The sequence below is a fragment of the Oryctolagus cuniculus genome, chromosome 3, assembly GCF_964237555.1.
Source record: "Oryctolagus cuniculus chromosome 3, mOryCun1.1, whole genome shotgun sequence".
In the NCBI taxonomy this organism is placed as follows: domain Eukaryota; kingdom Metazoa; phylum Chordata; class Mammalia; order Lagomorpha; family Leporidae; genus Oryctolagus; species Oryctolagus cuniculus.
In genome coordinates, this window is record NC_091434.1 from 70567984 (window position 1) to 70584703 (window position 16720).

At 45.1% G+C, this 16720-nt stretch overlaps 1 protein-coding gene across 13 annotated transcripts in view; it reads right to left on the bottom strand.

Annotated features, from left to right (window-relative positions):
- The window catches only part of MYO3B (myosin IIIB), a 478997-nt gene that overhangs the window by 102697 nt on the left and 359580 nt on the right, over nucleotides 1-16720 (bottom strand). For all 13 annotated transcript variants that reach the window (XM_070070710.1, XM_070070712.1, XM_070070711.1 and 10 more), the window contains 2 exons: nucleotides 8548-8608; nucleotides 7531-7615 (listed from right to left, as the gene is read on the bottom strand). In XM_070070710.1, coding sequence (XP_069926811.1) covers nucleotides 7531-7615; nucleotides 8548-8608 — 146 coding nt within the window. The remainder of the gene's footprint in view (nucleotides 1-7530; nucleotides 7616-8547; nucleotides 8609-16720) is intronic.

Below are 16720 nucleotides of genomic sequence, written 5' to 3' on the forward strand. Positions count from 1 at the left end.
AATGCCACATCTTGGAAAAGCCTTCAGTCATGAGAAAACTGAGATGTCTGTGGATTCAGAGTTCCAAGGATAAAAGTTTGCTCTCTGATAGCTGAACTGCTGTGGAGTGCAATAATAATTTAGTAATGAGCACCAAGAAAGGAGAAAGTCGATGGCATTAAGCAGCAGCTGGGTGGAAGAAAGTGCACGTGTTCCGCCCAGCAGTGGTGGGGGAGACAGGCCAGGCAAGGTCTCAGATTAGGTCACTAAAGCCCGATGCCAGACACCAGATGCTCTCCTGCGACTTTCAGAAACCCTGACACCATGTGCTGCCAACCACGGCTCCCTTGGGAGACTGGTTCAACACTGTGTGCCCCCCAAGCACCCTAAAAATTTAAGATGCAATGTCATTAAAGTTACTCTTAGTAAATGCAATACTATTCTGATCTTCAAAACAAAATACGATTAAGATACATTTCCTGGAGATCAGAAGGTAAACAAGATACTTCTCTCAGGCAAGATACAATGGGAAACCCAGGAGCAGGCACCAAGTCACAAAGTTCAACGAAAGCCTGTGTACTTCACACTAAGAAAACGCAAGTGAAGCTCCCGGTGCCTAAAGCAGGTACTACGTGTGTGGGAGCCCCTGCTCCTTTATTCAGATTTCCTCAGATCACCCACTGAGACCCCCTGTTCTTACTGCTAAAAAAATTTTAAACCCAGTTTTTTTGGATCACAGCAAAGGAAAAAAGAAAGAAGGGGAAGAAAGGTAGGTTTACCAACAGCAAGAAATATCAGCTATGTGTTCAGAGAGCAGAAAGAAAAAAACCAGGATCTGGTACATTAACTAAAAATCATAGTGGCTGAGGGCCATTTAATACCAGGTGGCTCCGTATCACAGGGGTTCCTGAGGGTCTGCCTGCATTACAGCCCTGCGTGACTGTCGTTAAAAACCACATCCTGAGATGCTCAGGGACAGAACTGTGTTCGGTATACTCCATGTGAAAAGTGGTTACAGGTTTTTAGGAAGTTTTAGCTGTCTGGAAAACACATTCACATGGACAATCTCATTTCTTAAGATGTCTGTAGTCAATCCTCATGTCTGAAACAGGAGTGACTTCTAAAATATAACTCAGGTTCCGGGGCTGGCGCTGTGGCAAGCGGATTAAGCTGCTGCGTGTGATGCCAGCATCTCACACACACTGATCTGAGTCCTGGCTGCTGTACTTACAACCCAGCTCCCTGCTCATGTGCCTGGGAAAACAGCAGAAGATGGCCCAAATGCTTGAGCCTCTCCCACCCATGTGGGAGACCTGGATAGAGTCCCAGGTTCCTGCTTCGGGCCTGGCCCACCCCCATTTGCGGAGTGAACAAGTGGATGGAAAATATCTGTCTCTCCCCTTTTCTCTGTTACTTTCCCTTTAAAATATATAAACACTTCTTTTTTTCTTTTAGGCTCACAACTCAGATCCTATCACTCCTCTGCTGAAAATGCTCATTGGTTTCCCATTTTGCTGAGACGATACCCTCACTATTCAACTTGCGGACCTCAGACCAAAACCACCAGCACCACCTGGAAGCTCATGAGAGTTGCAGGATCTCAGGAACCACCAGACCTGCTGAACCAGAATCTTCATTTTTAACTAGATCCCAGAGTGCTAAGACAAGGAGAAGTACGGACCTTGGGGCCAGCGCTCTGGTACAGTAGGCTAAGCCTCCACCTGTGGTGCCCATATCCCATATGGGTGCCGGTTCAAGTCCCAGCTGCTCCATTTCCAATGCAGCTCTCTGCTATGGCCTGGGAAAGCAGCGGAAGATGGCCCAAGTCCTTGGGCCCCTGCACCTGCATAGGAGACCCAGAAGAAGCTCCTGGCTCCTGGCTTTGGATCGGTGCAGCTCTGGCTATTGCAGCCAACTGGGGAGTGAACCAGCAGATGTAAGACCTATCTCTCTGCCTCTCCTCTCTCTGTGTAACTCTGACTTTCAAATAAATAAATAAATAAATATTTAAAAAAAAAAATCCTGTGGCAAACTAACTCACTGCCCTCGACCCTTGACTCCAATCTCACATAATCAGCGAAGCCACCATGAGCGCTGTGAATAAAAGTGCACTTACCACCCTGGCACCACCTCCTCCCTTGGACCACCCTCGACACCCTTGCTGTATTTTCTCCTCCACAGCACTTGACTTTCTAACATCTCATAAAACAGGCTGATTTCTTCTCTTTAAAAATTTGTGTTTGTTTATTTTTGTTTGAAAGGCAGAGAGAGAGAGAGAGAGAGAGAGAGAGAGACAGTCAGACAGATATCTCCCATCAGTTAGTTAACTCTCCAAATGCCTGCAATAGTCAGGGTTGGGCCAGGCCAAAGGCATGAGCCAGAAACTCCATCTGGGTCTTCCCTGTGGGTAGTGGGGGCCCTACTGCTTGAGCTAAAACCTCTGCCTCCCAAGGTATTAGTGGCAAGCTGGAGTTGGGAGTGGCCAGTGCACAAACCTAGGCCCTTCTGCAAGGGAATTGACATCCCAAGTGGTATCTTAACCACTGAGCCACGCACCTGCCCTTGCTTATTTATTTGCTATCTCCTTCTGCTGGAGTCTAGCACCATGTGGACTGGAGTCTTTGACTGTTTTGCTCACTGATGTCATATGTACCTAGAACAGTACCACTGATATACTGTTGGCAGGCTGACTCTTGCAACTGATTGTCAACAAGATTAATAAAGAAATTTAGAATAAGAAATTTAGAAAAGTTCAGGTCGATTTGATATTGGCAAAACATCCAAATGAGTGATTGTTTTTCTAATAACTTTTTAAAAATTTTATTTCACAAAAATATCAGACTGTGCAAATTGGGAAACAACCAATTAGGAATTGATCTTCCAAAATAATTGGGAAGCAGCAGCCCAGGGCACTTAGGGATTGTTAATAATCATTTTTTGAATGAATATAATGAATGCCTAAAGAATAAATATATCGTAAAATCAGATCAGGCCCATATACATTTCTATCAGTGCTACTGAGTAATGTAACTGCTTGAATTAATGGCACAGTGACTTACGCTTTGCATTTCCTGAGTAGGTTATGCTCCTCTCTCCACAAGCAATGAGTCAGCCCATATGGGTCAGGCAGGAGCCTTCTTAGGTGCTGTGACTAAGAGGCTCAAGGCAGTCTTGCCCAAGCCCCACATTCATAGACTTGCTTGCATGGCTGCTTTGAGCAGAATCTGAGATTGAGGAGCTTTAGATTTATTGCTTTCTCCTCAGCCCCTACACCACCAGACTCCTTTATTGTCCTCATGGCAAGTTAGAAGACAAATCTGGTGAATGTTAGTATTTTATTTATTTTTTTTTTTTTCACAAAAGGGGCCAGTGCTATGGCATAATGGGCTAAGCCTCCGCCTACAGCCAGTATCCCATATGGGTGTTGATTGTGTCCCAGCTGCTCCTCTTCCAATCCAGGCCTCTGCTTATGGCCTGGGAAAGCAGTAGATGATGACCCAAGTGCTTGGCACCCTGCACGCATGTGGGAGACCTGGAAGAAGCTCCTGGTTCTTGCCTTTGGGTCAGCACAGCTCTTGCTGTTGCGGCCATTTGAGGATTGAACCAGCAGATGGAAGACCTCTCCCTGTCTGTAGCTCTACCTCTCAAATAAATAAATCTAAAAACAAACAAACAAAACAAAAAAGAAAAAAACAACAACAGAGAAAGGGCACGCATTTAGTTTAGCAGTTAAGACCCTGCTCCATGGGGCCCACACCGAGTTAAATCACTGCCTGCATTGCGGTATCCTATACGGCTCCAGTTTATGTCCAGGCTGCTCCACTTCGGATCCAGTTCCCTGCTAATGCACCCGATAAAGCAGTGGAACACAGCCCACGTGCTTGAGCCCCTGCACCCAACTGGGAGATGTGGATGAAGCTCCTGGCTCCTGGCTTCAGCCTGGCGCAGCCCTGGCTGTTGTGGACATCTGGGGCGTGAAAGAGCAAATGGAGGATCTCTCTCTGTCTCTCCTTCTCTCTGTAACTCTTTCAAATAAATGAATCTTTAACGAAAAGTTAAAAAATATTTCATGGTGGAATATTCAAGTTTGATTCCCAGCCCTGGCTCCAGACTCCGGCTTCCTGCCAATGCAGACTCTGGGAGGCAGTGGAGATAGATCAAGTAATTCGATTTCTGCCACCTACAGGGAGACGTGAACTGTAATTCTAGCTTCCAGCTTCCGGCATGGCCAAGTCCTGGCTGTTGCAGGAATTTTGGGGAATGAACCAGCAGGTGGGAGTCTTCTCTCTCTCTCTCTCTCTCTCTCTCAAATAAATAAATGAATAAATAAATAAAATTTATGAACAAAACCAGAAAAGGTCATAGTCACAGTATTATTATTCAGTCTTCCACCAAAAAAAAAAAAAAAGTGGAAATAATAGATCATTTAAGGCCAAGAATTAAACACAAGTCTGATTTGCTAAAATGTCTCTTAAAGAATATACTTTTATTTCTGATAACATGAACAAATCTGGAAAACTTGTTTTTCAATTCATCTTTGTCGTTTTCTCGGGTCAAGGGAAATTTGGTTTGCATGTAATACTTTTTCCTACCTGAGCTTTCTTCCCTTCTCCTCCTGCTTAAAAGACAGCAGCAAAATGAAACAGCTTGGATGACTTTAATTTGTTCCACTAATATGTGCTATCTATTTGGGAATGACTAAAAGGCACTTGTTTTGCTCAAGGATTATTAGAAGTAACATTTGAAAGCTTTTCTCTGTCTCACTTATTCAGGCAGCTTCCTTTCATTCTTGTTTCCATTATATTTCATTACAGCTTTGGATGCTCAAGGTTTAATTTGGGGAGCTGTGAGGAGAGAATTCATAAGTGGGAAGATAGGATCCAAAGAGTTTAAAAATCTAGTAGATGCATGAGAATAACTACAATATGAGGCAGGATGTGATAGACACCATGTGAAAACTTAAAGGGTGCAGGGGAGACCATCACTGTGGACCTCAGAAGATGCAGAGGATTCTGATGAGTGAGTATTAAAGGACATGTGGGGGTCAGCGCTGTGGGGTAGCCTGCAGTGCTGGCATCCCATATGGGGCGCTGGTTTGAGCCCCGGCTGCTCCACTTCCGATCCAGCTCTCTGCTGTGACCTGAGGAAGCAGTAGAGATGGCCCAAGTCCTTGGGCCAATGAACCCATGTGGGAGACCCAAAAGATGCTCCTGGCTCCTGATTGGTGCAGCTCTGGCCAATGTAGTCACCTGGGGAGTGAACCAGTAGACAGAAGACCTCTCTCTCTCTCTCTCTCTCTGTAACTCAGACTTTCAAATAAAATAAATAAATATTTTAAAAAAAGAAAAAGAAAGAAGGAAAGGACATGTGAAGTACAGGGGCAGCATGAACAAAGTCACCCAGCGGGAGGAAACAATACAGCCATGTTTGGAGACTGAAGTGTCTGCATACGCTCAAGCACAGAATGAGGAAGAAATATCAGCGGACATTAGAGCCAAACAGGAAGATTAGGATCGGAGCAGAGAAACCTTGAAGGTCATACCAGGCAGCTTGGAGTCGATGAAGGGGTGCTGGGGAGCCACTGAAGAGTGTGGAGGAAAAGCAGTCATGATCCAGGTTATGCTCTAGAAAAGCTTCCTAGGCACCCATGTACAAGAGGGATAGACGGAGCAGAAGACTGGGGCAGGAAGACCACATAGGGTGCTGTCTGCAAGAGTGTAAGGGGAAGGGATGGCCACAGTGGTGGACCTAACAGGGAGCTGTCTATGTTAGAGGGAAACGTGAGTTGTAAGAGGAAAGTATATATGTGCCATTTATAACAAATCAGATTTGTAACTTATTTGACTTTTTGGTATATTTTTCTACATACTTAGAAAGATGATTATAATCCAACAAGTTTCTTTTCTCTTCAATAGCTGTCCCTTCAAAATGTAGTGTATTTTTACACTCCTGACCTATTTCACCAAACCTGAATGCCTTATATTAAGAACCTAATGTTTCCACCTGTTATTTATACTTGATATAGATTAACTTGACATTTTTTATAACATCGGTAACAAAAATCGCAACAGCAGCTGACAAGTACCTGATCTTATATATCATATATAGCCTGCACTCACACTAGCTCACACACTCCTCAGTTTAAACCTCCCAGAAATGAACTACTATTTCTCTCATTTTACAAACATAGGAACACACATAAGGAGTTGTCACATAACTTGATTCGTATTCCACGAGAGAGCAGAGATTTGAATCTGGGTTGGTCTGCCTCCAGAACTTGTGCCTTTAGCTTCCCAGCCATTGTTCTTTTTGATAATGGCATGTTTTAAAAGAGAATGCCAAAAGAGACAAAGACCAAATATAACACATAAAACATACAACAAGATGATAGATTGAAACCAGCACATATCAATAATCACATTAAATGTAAATGCTCTAAATACTCCTATTAATAGGTAGAGAATGTCTATTTGGATAAAGAAAAATAGCCAACTAAATCCTTGCATCATAGATTCTTCTCCATTGCCGTCTTTCCCCTAAATTCTTCTCTGCTCCTACCCCTACCTCATTGTGGCCTTGCTCCTGAACTTGAGCTGGCCATGGGAACAACACTCTTTCTGATGGCTTTGCTGCACCATTTTAAAGGTTCTGCTAAAGTGGCCTCATCCTCTCCAGTCTCTCTTCATGAGTTTAGAAGTTCCATATGGCTGAAGACCATAACACATTTATCACGCATTCTCCACTTTATGTTGTACTATCTCATCACTGAAAAATATGCTAATAAGCAATCTGGAGAGACCTGATAAATGATTATTTCAGAAAAATAGGGTAGCCATTAAGTAATCTGAAAAGCTTTCTTTCCTTGGAATGATCCATAGTATCCTATCTTCTGACTCACAAATGTTTTTCTGCAATCATGTTTTTATCTTCCAGAGGTACTGATTATAATCACACACACACACACACACACACACACACACACACACACACACCATACACGCGCATGCATGCCTGAAACTGACTTTTGCTGTATTCTGTAGCAAGGGATTTAGATAAGAGGGCAGAGATTTTTCCAAAGGCATGAGGGAAGGTGCCTGTCTTCTCGCAGCAAGAACGGCCATGGTGCCACGAGGGTAGGACTACTCGGTAAACCCACATCCTTTACCAAGCCCTGGGCACTGACCTTGAGTGATCTGCTCCACAGAGAGCTGGTCTGCTGTCTATCTCTCCTTCAACAAATAAACTTTCAGGACAGTTTCCTAATGTGAGGTTCTTACAAGTAAAGAGAAAATGAAGGCCTTGGACACTCATTATCTTCCCTCAGGAATGTAAACTTCAGCGGCCTGGGTAGGCGGTAAACTGCTACCTTTACTACAAGTCTGCTTCCCAGCCTATAATGGTTTCCCCAACCTGAACTTTTCGCTAACATCCCGTCCTATTACCGTCTAATTGAGTCCTGTCTTCCAGACAGTCTTGACCAAACAACTCACTGCAAAGTACACAAACATGCAAACGGCAGAAGCAGCACGCAGTTCAAGATGTCTTCCTTACCAAGGCTTTGAGGGGCTGCCCGGGGCCTTGGTCCTTGACGATCTGGAGCAACAAGGCATGGCGAATCAGTCCCAGCCAGTGAGAGCTTCAGAGAGACCAGTAAGAGCAACGTTATTTGCATCCTCTGATGAAGCAGCCTTAAGGGCATGGTATCCATCTCACTAATGACCCCTTAACCCTGACCAGAACGGGCAGAGACCAAGTCTGTCCGAGTCACTCGTAAGTTGCCCACATCCCACATTGGACAGAGGGGAGGTGCACTCCTATGGGCAATTAGAAGTAAAGTCCCAACACCTTTTGCTCTGTTCACCCCTTTCGTCCTCTGAACATGCAACCCGGCCCCCTCTTCAATTAATTATAGTCCAGGAAAGAAAAACAACTCTGTGCTGATTTTCAACTATACTTCATTTTTATCCTTAAGAAAGAAAAAAAAGAAAACCTATAGGAAGGTATTAATCTACTTAACATTTCTAAGTACATCATCCAAAGGATTTTGTTTTTTTAATCTTACATATGCTCAGCAGAGTTACTGGCAAAAACTGTACATTTTCTTCATTTCATCCTTTCAACATCAAATAGTAGGCAGCAAAAATTGGATCAGACTTCAAAGCCTGCTGTGGGCTCCAAGTCACAGAGAGACGCCTCCATTTCACATATTGAATTCGAGCAAGATATCAAAGTGCTACCAAAGAACCTCGGGTCCTTACTCAAAAAGAGGCTCTAACATCTGTAGAGAGTGGAGCGCACAGACAAATCACCTCGGGGAGCAGCCGGCGTTTCTTCTCAGCAGCGCATTTCCAAGCTTTTGATTCTCTCTTCACTGTACCTCCCTGTCTCTCGACTGAACCAAAGTTCTTTAGCAAGCTGGGCTTTTGTCTCAAAGATTCCAAAATATCACTAACAGTTGCAATGTTTGGATGGCCTGACCATGCAGCCACAGACGGCTTCGAGCCCAGGGACCTGTCCGGGTCTGAAGGGAGGATTCGTTGTTGCCTGGCAACCAGGAGGTCCAGCTACCTTATTTGCATGTCCCGCGAAGCCATCGAACCCTTTTGGAGAACTCTGGGCTTGCGAGTCCCTAAAAAAAACAATAATAATCATTTTCCAAAAGTTTGAAGATGATTTTAAAAAAAGCACTTAAAGAGGATTTTCTCCAAAGATGTATCAGAACATACTCCAATCTTCCACTGCTTCCTATTCCAGCGCTTGGTTCAAAGGACATGGTCAACTTAAGGAAAGGCTTCCTATGGTATAGCTCGTCTGTGTTATCACACACCCACAGTCAGCCAGTAAACTTCCTGTTTTAAGTCACGTGATCGAATTTGGGCTAGTGAGCCCCGTCGGGCTTCTACAGTTTAGCAAGAAGCCAACCCACTTGATGCTAAGGCTGCACCTCCTGCATAAGTCCTTAATCACGTTCACTGTTCAAGAATTTAACCTGGGTTCTGTAGTCAAAGAAGCTTGGGAAGGACCAGGTTGTACATAGCTTAAGGGTTTCCTTACTGCAGGGATAATCTACAGTCACATGTACACTTATAGATCTCAAAAGTGGAATCAGGTAACAATGTGGGTGTGGGTGTGCTCAAATAATCTGGCCAAGGAGCTTAAAGTGATAGCCTGTTAACATCTAGTAAAATATTAATATTTCATGGCACAAAGTTTGGAAAAATCAAGTGTGCTGCACCGTCAGTTTCTAGTAATGGAACACAATTATGAAAGTGTGCTTCTAACACACCTTTGAAACAGGAGCTGCTCTTAAAAAGCCTGCAGAGTGCAACGCACCAACAAAGGAGGAGAAATCCAAGTGCTGAGCCTGTCTCAATGTCCCTGATTACAGGCTCACGATCACACACACACACATACCTCACACAAACCCATGGCTTTGGGTAAATTCCTCTGTTCTGGGTTCTAGTTTTTCACATATGCAGTAAGTGGGACTGACATAAAATATTCTTAAGATCTCCTCCAGCTCTACATTAACAATCTTCTTCTTTGTTTAAACGGACAAACTCCTTTCAGTGTGTGTGAACTGCTCATGGATATTACCTTTTTGTTGTTGTTGTTTTGGCTAGCCATTTATTTGAGAGGCAAAGTGACAGAGAAAGAGAGGGGGATAGAAAGAAAAGAAGAGAGAGAGGGATCTTCTATCTGTTGGCTCTCTACCTAGACCGGCACAATGGCCAGGACTGGTCCAGGCTGAACCCAGAGTCCAGGTCTCCTTTATCAGTGTCAGAGGCCCAAGTAACTGGGCTATCTTCTGCTGCTTTCCTGGGTGCACTGAGAGAGGTAGATAGGAAATGCAGCAGCCACGACTCAAGCCACTGCTACCATACAGAATGTGGCATGGCAGGCATCAGCTTAGCACAGCAATGCCAGCCCCTGGATGTTACCTTCGAAATCCATTTACTTACAGATTATAAGCATCATGCCCATTTCAAAAAGATCGCATTGGTACTTGAGAGGAGGGGACTGTAATTATATATTGATTTGTGCATATTTTTGTTAGCCTGTCTCCCCCAGTGGAATACAATTCTCCCTCTGAGAAGCAAGGGACTGGAATTGCTTTATTTCCTACTCTCTCTCAGTACCTAATCCAGTGCCTGCTGCGCAGTAAGTGCTCAACAAAAATTAGACAAGTTGAATAAACAAAAGAATGATTAGTGACTCCATAAAACATGAGTCTATGTAGATCAGTAAGAATACCATTACCGCTAAAATTAAACTAGCTGGGGCTGGCACTGTGGCATAGTGGGTAAAGCTGCCACCTGGAATTCTGGCATACCATATGGGCACCGGTTTGAGAACTGCCTGCTCCACTTCCAATCCAGCTCTCTGCTATGGCCTGGGAAAACAGCAGAAGATGGCCCAAGTCCTTGGGTCCCTAGACTGCATGGGAGAGCCAGAAGAAGCTCCTGGCTCCTGACTTGGATTTGGCTCAGCTCCGGCCATTGTGGCCATCTAGGGATTGAACCAGTGGATGGAAGACCTCTCTTTCTCTCTCTGCCTCCGCCTCTCTGTAACTCTTTCAAATAAATAAATAAATCTTAAAAAAATGTTTTTAAATAAAACTAAACTAACTAGCATTTACATAGCACATCATAGTGTTGAAATGCTATTATATATCTAATGAGAGGCTCACAATCATTTGAGCTGGGCATTTTAATTGCATCTATTATATAGATGCAAAAGCTGAGGTTCAGAGAAGCTAGGTATCACAGCAAATTCCTGGCAAAAAGCCAAGACCTTGACACATGGCTGACTCCCAGTCCTGCTCCTCCGAACCATGATGCCCTCTATGTGCTTCAGTCTTTGGCCATCAGCCCAAGGGACTCGCTCACTTGTCCAGGTTGCACGAGCCCCAGAAGCTTTGGGATAACTGCTACATAGGTAGATTCTATATCCTTCAGCAGAAAACCTAGGTAAGGGAGTGTGGATGCCAAATTACTGCTAGGTCACCAATACCTGCCCTTCCTGCCCCAACTAACACAGGAAATTCTTAAGAACTCCTATAGCAGGGCCAGCACTGTGGCGCAGCAGATTAAAGCCCTGGCCTGAAACGCTGTCATCCCATATGGGCACCGGTTCTAGTCCCGGCTGTTCCTCTTCCGATCCAGCTCTCTGCTGTGGTCTGGGAAAGCAGTAGAAGATAGCCCAAGTCCTTGGGCCCCTGTACCCTCGTGGGAGACCCCAAGGAAGCTGCTGGCTCCTGGCTTCAGATTGGCGCAGCTCTGGCCTTTGTGGCTATCTGGGGAGTGAACCAGTGGATGGAAGACCTCTCTCTCTGTAACTTTGTATTTCAAATAAATAAAATAAACCTAAAAAACAAAAACAAAAACAAAAACAAACAAGCAAAAACAACTCCTGTAGCTTGTGTGGCTTTTCAGGACCCAAAGGCTAGTGATGGACACTGCCCAACTCTCCAGTGGTCGGCTCACGGGTTAGACTCTCCTTATTCAAGCCTTTAGAAGCCTCTAAGGCAACTCAATGTAATGACCACATGTGTTACTTGGTTGAGAAAAGGTAGGGCGTGGGTAGGTTTGTGGGAGTAGTGTCCACAGGCAAACAGCTTTAGAAAGCACTCAGTTCAACAACATTAAGCAGCTTTCTTTCCTGAGAGGCTTTCCAGAAACTTGAAGCTACTAATATGCATAAACATTTATGCATAATATGCATAAAGAAACTCCAACAGAAGAATGGGAAACATTTCCTAGACGTTGTTTTAACAGTGGGCCCTTCTCCCAGAGAGCATGTCGTGGGGCTACTGGTTCTTAGAACACAGCTTTGGAAACACTGAGCAGTCCTTATTCAAAAACAAATCCCAATTTACTTTCTTTAAAAAACATGTCAATGTTCTTCAAAAGTTTCTTGGTAACTGCCTCAACTCCTTTTTAACAATTTCTCTTCTGAAAATTTTTATTGACTTTTTGCCTCAGGGTCACGAAACTGCTAAGTGGATAAGGCTCTGCATTTCCCACCACCCACATGAGGAGAAGCAGAGCAATAACAGGAAGCCGGCGCTGACTGCATTCATACGGTGCCAGCAAGCCGGCGAAGCGCGCGTACACGGTCATCTCATGTAACGCTGCTAACAGCCACACGGACTGGCTCTGTTTCTAGACTCATTTTTACAGATGAGGGAAATAAGGATCCAGAAGCAAATGGCTTGCTTCATACCCTAACTAGTAATCTGTGAGCCTAAGACTTACTGACTGTAGAAAAGGAGATGTTAGAAGGAAATGAATGATTCAGACAGGGACTGTCAACTGCTTATCAAACCATTAGAAAAATGGTTGATGGGGAGCGGGGCATTCATGCCGGTAACACCATGCAGATTCCTTCTTTCGGGGCACAAGAGGAGCAATGTACGTTAGCGAAATCTGAAGGTCGCCATTTCCACCCAGTCTAGTGCAACCAATGCCAGGACACCAGTGTCTCGCAATGTGCAAAGCTGCATGAAATAATATCACCCATGAGGTATTTTTTTTACCCTTTTGGTCAAAAATCATTTAAATGGGATCTTATCAAGGTTTTACATTTATCTTATAATTTATACAAAACGCAGGGAGGGCACAGAGGGACATGATGAATAAGGCCACAAAGAAGCAGGAAGACGAGTACAGAGGTTGAGCTATTTTCTGAGATAATTGACCCAACCTCTTAAAAAACAAAACAAAACAAAACAAAAACCAGTGTCAAGAAAACAGGGATTATTCTGGATTAAAAGAGATGTATTGACCTAACAATTTGATATAATACAATGTCCTGGTTAAACCAGATCCTGGCTCAAAATAAACAAGGTACAGAGGACATTCATAGAACAATTGATAAATTCTGACATGATTGACTTCAGATGATAATAGGGAATTACCCATTTAAATAGTGTGATATTATCTTTTGAGCTTGTAGGAAACAGTTTTGAAATAACACCGGTCCTCTGTCCCTGTTAGGAACCACGTGCTTAACCCGCAGCCGCTGCAGGAGCAGGTCTGGTTCCGAAGGGGTGGTGAGTGGTGGGCCGCTGTCTCTGTAATCTACCCATCATCCTGGGCCTCCAGGCAGCGTGACGCCTTCGGGGCATTCAACTGCCTCTCAGGCATCAAAGAGAACCTTTCTGCTGGGCATCTGCCCTGAAAACCCCCCCAGCACGAAGCCCTAAACTCATCCCCTCTTCTTAAACCCAGTGTGAGCCCAGTGTGACCGGAAGTGGGGCGGGGCAGGGGGCTGGCTCCGAAGTGGCCGGCTGCTGAGAGTGTACCCGCCCCCCTTCCTGGGCAGCAAAGATCCACCAGGCCAGCTGGCTCTGTCACGCCGTGCTGGCAGCCCTCTGTGAAGTCACCGTGGTCCGGGGCCTGGGCCTCAGCGTCACAGGCTCCAAAATCCAATTTGTCAGTTCACTGAGGGATGCTGAGTTGCACTAACCAAACGCAGAAGAGTCACATTTGAAAAGTAGAAGCCTGTGTGTGGTTTCACAATGCATAGTATGATCTGGCTGTGCTCTCCCTCTTGCTAGTGGACTGATAAACCCTGGAATTCAAATCCCACGGGGGCAGGAGAGCAGAGGAGGCAGGGTGCTCTTCGAGGGTGCGGCTGAGCAAGCTTGTCCCCTCACTGGCCTCTGTCCCTGCGGGGTTAGAATCAGTAACTTACTTCTTGGGGAGGCCGCAGACGCTCTGGCTACCCTCTGAGTCTCCCATTTTCTAAACTTCATTTAAACGACTCTGGATATCTCTATTAATTTTGATAAGATATTCAAGATTGCATCTTATTTTCATCAATTATAATGTAGAACAGTTTCTAGATGAGCTGAGAAATCCATTATCTGTTCACACTTGCGAGCATATTCTCTCTTCAAAACAGCATAGGTTACAGCTAATTCATTGTGGGTTGATTTTTGTGAGCTTGCCGCTCTCTCTAAATTTGGGCATATTTATTGTGGTAAACTCCTGTCTCACTGGGTAGCCCTTGGAGGAAGGCCTAATCAGCATAACCTAGCAAATGTGTTTCTGCTTCTTTGATAACCTAAGCAGAAATATTTTGTACATGCAGCACTTAATAACAAGAGGTCAGTTCCTTGTTCCCTAGAAGTAGCAGCCAATCCACGACATGGAAGATCTAATCAGGCCCGGCTATTTGAACATAGAAGGGGCTCTACAAATCTGGAGGGAGGCAAGTTTCACATAAACAAGTCATACAGCTTTTCCTTATGGAAGTTATTATCATGAGCGATAACAGAAAAAATAAACATCTTTCGAAATGGTTGCAGCGTCTTTGACTTATAAAGGTACATTCAGACATGCAAGGAGGCGCCGGCACTGCAGCACAGCGGGTTAAAGCCCTGGCCTGCAGTGCAGGCATCCCATGTGGGAACCACTTCTGATCCAGCTCCCTGCTAACATGCCTGGGAAAGCAGCATAGGATGGCCCAGGGCCTTGGGCCCCTGCACCCATATGGGAGACCCAGAAGAAGCTCCTGGCTCCTGGCTTTGGATCGGCACAATTCCAGCCATTGCAGCCATTTGGAGAGTGAACTAGTAGATGGAAGACCCATCTCTCTGTCTCTACCTCTCTCTGTAACTCTTTCTTTCAAATAAATAAAATAAATCTTAAAAAAAAAAAAAAGACCCATAAGGAATGACATTGAGAAGAGGCCAGTCTCAAAAATCTACACCAACTTGAGCGCTAAGAGAAGTTCCATATGATCTGGCCCTAGGCTGCACCCCAACCGGCAACTCAAGCGTTCTCCTATGGAGTCCGAACCTTCCAAATGCTGAAGATGTGACTGCAGAACATTGAGATCTGAATCTGCTGACGTCATCACCGCCCATCTACCTTTCCCTCTGTTACTCAGGCGGGTGTGACTGCAATGTTCATCTCACTGCATGTGTGTACTTAAACAGACTTGAAGACAGAGGATTGGGAGGTATAACAATGTTTTAAGAAGATCACACACTGTCAAGTTCAAGACACCCCGAATGTATATGTTGCCAAATCTTTTATTACAAAAGCTATAAAGTCAGGATTTCTAGGATGCCTTGCTTCTAGTTGCTACCACCACCCACACCACCACCACCAGTAAGCATTTGTCAAGCACCCATGAAACCTCCCAGGGCTGTATTTCCAGGCCATTGATTGCTGTCTCCCCTCCCTGTCCAGCTGGCCGTTGCATTCTCACGCTTCAGCTCAGGTAGCTCCTCTGAAAAGCCTTTCCCACTCCAACCCCTACCCCCATGTTACTCTAGGCAGAACTGGGGACTGCCTGGTGTATTCACACAACATACTGTACATAACCACGCTGAAAACTCCGTTCTGTCACAGGTTTATATGGTGGCACATCCTCACCAGTTGAAAGTGCCTGTGAATCACTACTGAAGAGCAGCGTCACTGAATTTGGATCAAGGTGGGGGAACACACAGAGCCAGCACCACACCCACTTGGCCTCTGAGGTACCAGAGCTCTTCCCATCCCTGTGCTCTTCGGTCCTGCCTTTTCTTCTTTATTCTTCACCTGATGGAAACGTTCCAGATTCCCATGGTCTCTGACCAGTCACCAATCGCTAATCAATGAACTCTAGTAATATCTGCCTTTCTACCCGAAGTCAACATAAAAGATCTGTTGGCAACACTATGCCCTTTTTCTTTGATGAAAATTGTTTTTATTAATAAAAACAACGGACGTTCACTTTTCAGCCTTATAAAACACAGATATCCAAAGAAAATATTGGGGCTAGTGCTATGGTGTAACAGGTAAAGCCAAGGGCTGCATTGCCAACATCCCATATGGGTGCCAGTTCGAGTCCTGGCTGCTCCACTTCCAATCCAGCTCACTCTTATGGCCTGGGAAAGCAGTAGAAGGTGGCCAAAGTGCTTTGGCCTCTGCACCTGCATAGGAGACCTGGAGGAAGCTCCTGGCTCCTAGTTTCGGATTAGCCACTTGGGAAGTGAACCAGAGGATGGAAGACCTCTCTCTCCTTCTCTGTAACTCTGCCTTTCAAATAAATAAATAGGGGCTGGTGCTGTGGCTTAGCGGATAAAGCCACTGCCTGCAGTGCCAGCATCCCATATGGGTGCTGGTTCAAGACCCAGCTACTCCACTTCTGATCCAGCTCTCTGCTATGGCCTGAGAAAGCAGTGGAAGACGACTCAAGTCCTTGGGCCCCTGCACCCACGTGGTAGACCCAGAAGAAGCTCCTGGCTCCTGGCTCCTGGCTTTGGATCGGTGCAGCTCCGGCCGTTGCGGCCATCTGGGGAGTGAACCAGCAAATGGAGGACCTCTCTCTCAGCCTCTCCTTCTCTCTCTGTGTAACTCTGACTTTCATGTAAATAAATAAATCTTTTTAAAAAAGAATACTGTTTCTTAAAAACAAACAAACAAACAAATAAATCTCTAAAAAAAAAAAAGAAAAAGAAAATACTGACCAGGGACAATTTCTACACCTAGATATAATCAGTAGTTAACAACCTGACATATACCTTTTCAGACACTCTTCTATGTTTACAGTAAGCATTTTAAAAATTAATAGCTCGGCCAGCGCCGCGGCTCACTAGGCTAATCCTCCGCCGGTGGCACCGGCACCCTGGGTTCTAGTCCCAGTCGGGGCACCGGATTCTGTCCCAGCTGCCCCTCTTCCAGTCCAGCTCTCTACTGTGGCCCGGGAGTGCAGTGGAGGATGGCCTAGGTCCTTGGGCCCTGCA